Source organism: Morone saxatilis, unplaced genomic scaffold (genome assembly GCF_004916995.1).
Source record: "Morone saxatilis isolate NCDOM2014 unplaced genomic scaffold, NCSU_SB_2.0 Contig4, whole genome shotgun sequence".
NCBI lineage: Eukaryota > Metazoa > Chordata > Actinopteri > Moronidae > Morone > Morone saxatilis.
The window spans coordinates 12,480,472-12,484,944 of record NW_023339984.1 but is presented as its reverse complement, the minus strand read 5'-3'; the positions used below and the strand labels follow the sequence as shown (position 1 = coordinate 12,484,944).

The window sequence follows — 4,473 nt, the reverse complement described above, 5'->3', positions numbered from 1 at the left end:
AAAAGGACAAGAGTGACTGTTATGAGCGGCAGCAGAGATCCAGTAAGGCAGTAAGAGCAAGAGGAGGATGACTGGAATAGTTTGACCTTATTTGGAGTGCTTTTCCTAAACCCCCTTCATCTCCTCTGCTTCCCTCCATCCATCCTTCCCTCCCTCCTTTCCTTCATGCCACAAGCACACAGTGGTAGCACTCCCAACACAAACACACATCCGAGAAGGGTTGTCAACATCGTCCATTCTCTGTTAACGCTCCGCTAACGGATACAACAGTGTTTGACTAAAATATAAAAGCAAACATGCCCTTGAAAAAAAGTGACGGAAACACAATTCACCAGCTGCTATTGAAACAGAGGATGGAGCAAACATAAGGCTTCATGTCTGATAGCTGCAGGTATGCAGAAATACACAATGACACAGTCAGACGCATTCAGGTAGAAGCCTTGCATGTTTAAAATAGTCACTTTTTAGACTTTTTTAATGCATTTTCAGCTCATTTGATGGAGTGTAAACACAGAAAGGTGACAGGGCACAAACAGAGCCAGCGGAAACACACACACCACACACACAGAAAAAAGGGCAGGCCAGGTTACAGTGGCAGCTGTCTCGCCTCAGAGAGAGTCGTGTGTTTACTAAATGACTGCAGACAGAACGAGGAAGGGAGTTAATGGGACGTAACTGTGTCTATACATGTGTGGGCAGGGGGCTCTGACATACTGGCAGCTGCCTCTTTCTGTGTTTGTTCCTCTTTTCATAAGATCGGCCCCGACGTCCCACTCCCAACAATGCAGTTAATGCTCTTTATTGTTATAAATTGACTGCCTGAGTGTTGATCTGTTGATGGGAAACATAAAGAAGATAAACTGTCTAATTTGAGTCATGGACTTATATGGATGCAAGAAGGAGAAAAGTCAAGTTGTAGCATGAAACACTGGGAATGACTAAGAAGACAAACAAATTTACTGAAGTCCTTAATTATAATTTCACTTACTGGTACTGGAATATTTCTATTTTGGAAAACTAGATAGATGAGAAGTGCCACCAGTCTCATTTTTGTACATTAAAGTGCCTATAATCAATATTTGTATAATAACAATGGATCACTACGTGTGCGTGAGAGATGAAACGACAGAAGCTCTGCAGATCCCTTCAGCCCTACAGAGCTTTATAGCATCTTCGCCCATTGGTTTTCCGACTGGGGTCCTTGAGTGGGTTATAGAGGGTCCGCAGCAAAAGGAGGAATAGAATATTTAAACTTTTAAAGTTGGAACAACAAGGGAAGAAATAGGGTTTCTTGATTTTACTGAATGTAATTTATAGTGATCCCAGTTTGATCATAGACTATAAAGACTTTATGATCTTCAAAAATATTAAAAGAGAAAATACTCCTCTCAAATCGGGGGTCAAGTCCCAAAACAAGGGATTCAAGTCCTTTTATGCTGCCAGGATTTCCACACTTTGAGACAGTTGGAGAGTTTTCCGAAGGACATGGCTGATAAACTTTATATTTTCCAGTTTTGGAGAGCTTTATCATTTCCCTATTTCAAAATTTAATTTGCACAAATTGTATTCAAAGTGAGTAGTTACTTTTTATGCATGGGTATATGACAGCCAACACTTTTAACTTGAGTAAAAACGTTCCCTTTCTTTCCCACATTGTGGTATCGCTGCTTTTCATGATGTGATGTCACTCGAGAACCAGCTGAAGAAAATAAAAACTGGAAAACTTTGCTTGTCATTTATGGCAAGTAAAAATTTATGGCAGTGAATAAAATATGTTGCATAAATGTCACTGTGTATTAAAAAACACACAGCTGCGAACACAGAGGAGGGGAGCGCATTAGAGACGACGGCAGCAGAGCGGCAGGTCTGTGGAGCGTCAGAGTAAATATGGACACAACCTCTGTGAGTCGAGTCGCTGTCGGTCCGCCATCCCTCATCCTCCTTGAAACGACGCTTCACAGTATTAATAAAAAGTTCCCCAAAGAGTGAGTGGTGGTGGAGAGAGAGGGAGGGTTAACCACAACATTCAGAGGGGGAGGCAGCATGTGCTACAGTACGTGCATACTTTGGAAAAACCTGACTTGTGCTTTGGTGTGAGTAATGGGTCTCATTTTGTGTGTGATTGTGTCTGATCTCCAAGAGAAACGAGAAGCTGTGGGAGACATTAGCGAACACTTGGTTCAGACAGATATGGCACGAGGGATGAATAAGAGAAAAGAGAGAAGTGGAGGAATGTAACTTCTATGGAGCGTGACTTATCTAATCGCGTAGAAGTGTTGATGAATGGACTGTTATGAACTGACCTGTAATCTGGGATTTTCTCCGCCAGGCCAAAGTCTCCCACCACGGCCGAGCACACGCAGCCCTCCCAGCGCACCAGGCAGTTCTGCACAGAGGGGGGTCAGAGGTCAAACACATCACTATTACTGCTGTTAAATGTGTGTCCAGTGTGTGTGAGCATTTAGTGATGAAAGATTTTATTGTGCCAAGCTTTTTATTTTCTATAAAAAAGGCTTTTAGGTCACCGTATTGAAGTCTTGAGCTCTGGACCAACAGTAGCTGTTTCCAAACTTCGGCCAATTCTGTGCCCTTTTCAACTATAAAGAGATTACTTCACCCAGTCTACTGCCTAGCAACTACATGACCACAATATCTCCTCAAATCTGATTTGTTGGAGCCAACGGTTTCCAGTATGTCAGCATTTCCTTTGCAGACTGTAGGTTGAGAGTTTGGACACTTATCAATCATCACAGTCAACACAGTGCACTGTGAGGGATTGTTAGATAGATCAGATGATTTCTGGCTTTCATCCTGGAATAAGTGCCAAAACTTTGATCCATAAAAGTTACCAACAAGGCAAACCCAGATACCCAGCTAATACAAAGTATTGACAATGTGTACGCACCACTAAATCACACTACAGACGTAAGTAAAAAAAGGCCTAAAGGTGACTGCGCATTATAACCCAACCTTTATTTTGTACACATTGTCTTTAAGTCTTTAATGGTGCATTTCCCTCTGGCTGCTTTAATGGTTGAGAGTTTTATATTTTGTGGTTTGTGCACTTTATCTCCAGGTTTTCATTCATTGTCTCCTTTCTCCCTCCTGTAAAAATTCTGTTTTAAAAAGTGCTCCATAAACAGCTGATTGCTTGCTTATAATTGTGCTGCTCTCACCTTCTTTCTGTGGAGGTCTACCCCTGTTTTTCAGCACATCAACATTAGCATTAGCTGCCTGCTCCTAGGCCAATTAAGCTGGAAGCTGTTTTGAAGTTTAGCCAGCTGTAAAATTACATATTCATTTTTTATTCGAAACTTAACTGAACTGACCTAAATCCACTACACAACATTTCCCACAGATCCTTTTTTGTTGATGTAGATCTGTGACGCAACTGCAAAGCCTCTAAATCTGCACCAGAGCTTTTTAATGTTTGCAAAATCTACATTAAAAACAAAAGATCAACAAATGTTTGCAGTTACAGGACTCTCGTGTTTGCATCGTCCAAATATCTGCGTGTTCGCGTCTTTGAACGCCTCGTGCTAGTCATGTTTTTGAGGAACATCCATAGGTTAAGTAGTTTACTGTGTATGTAAGACACATGTATCACTACCTGAGGAGCAGAGTCCCTGTGGAAGACCTGTCTGCACTGATGTTCAGTGATGTATGTACTGTATTTGGGCACTGATGCGTATGTGTTTGTGTGTGTCGTCACCTTGGAGGTGAGGTCCCTGTGGAAGATGCCCTTGCTGTGCAGGTACTGCAGTCCCCGGGCGATGTCCAGGGCCAGGCTGAGCCGCACGCTCCACGACAGGTACACGTCGCTGCCCAAGAGCTGCTCCAAGTTACCGCCGTTGATGTACTATATCATAAAGAGGATAAAAGGCAACAAAAAGGAGTTAATTACACACCAATCTAAGCACAATTAGTTCCTTACATTTTGAAATTGTTTGGCTGCTGATTGATTCTGATGAAAGCTGCTTCCCTTATTGTTTTGGGAAATTGGGACCTAAATGTCTCCTGGTGTTGTGCAGTAACACACTGTACTTATTGTGCTGTTAAACTTGGTGAATGTTGCTGCCAGTCATTAAATACACGTTCAATTATACACTTAGTCGATTCTCTTTTTATTGTTAGGGTTATTTCACTGCCCAGACTTTTTCACTCTTAATCAAGTCTTATAACTAATGTTTGTTGGCTGCAGCTGCTACAATGTGAGGATTTACTACTTTTCTCGGTTTTATATCACTGTAAATTGAATATCTCAAGGTTTTTGAGTGCTTTCAGAACAAAGCAAGCAACAAGTTGAAGAGGTCCGTTTGAGTAAAGAGATATTTTGACAGATGTGTGCCATTTTGCTTTTTTTTGGTAGTGATGGTAAAAATAGAAACAGGAAACAAGGTATGAAATGTAAATTATACAGCTTCATCACAAAGTGACCAGAATTTCCCTTTTTCTGACATTTCATAGACTAAA

At 41.4% G+C, this 4,473-nt stretch overlaps 1 protein-coding gene across 2 annotated transcripts in view; it reads right to left on the bottom strand.

Annotated features, from left to right (window-relative positions):
• The window catches only part of tesk1 (testis associated actin remodelling kinase 1), a 27,049-nt gene that overhangs the window by 6,549 nt on the left and 16,027 nt on the right, over positions 1-4,473 (bottom strand). For both annotated transcript variants that reach the window (XM_035675322.1, XM_035675323.1), the window contains exons 5-6: positions 3,713-3,859; positions 2,304-2,386 (exon numbers count right to left, since the gene is read on the bottom strand). In XM_035675322.1, the coding sequence (XP_035531215.1) occupies positions 2,304-2,386; positions 3,713-3,859 (230 nt within the window). The remainder of the gene's footprint in view (positions 1-2,303; positions 2,387-3,712; positions 3,860-4,473) is intronic.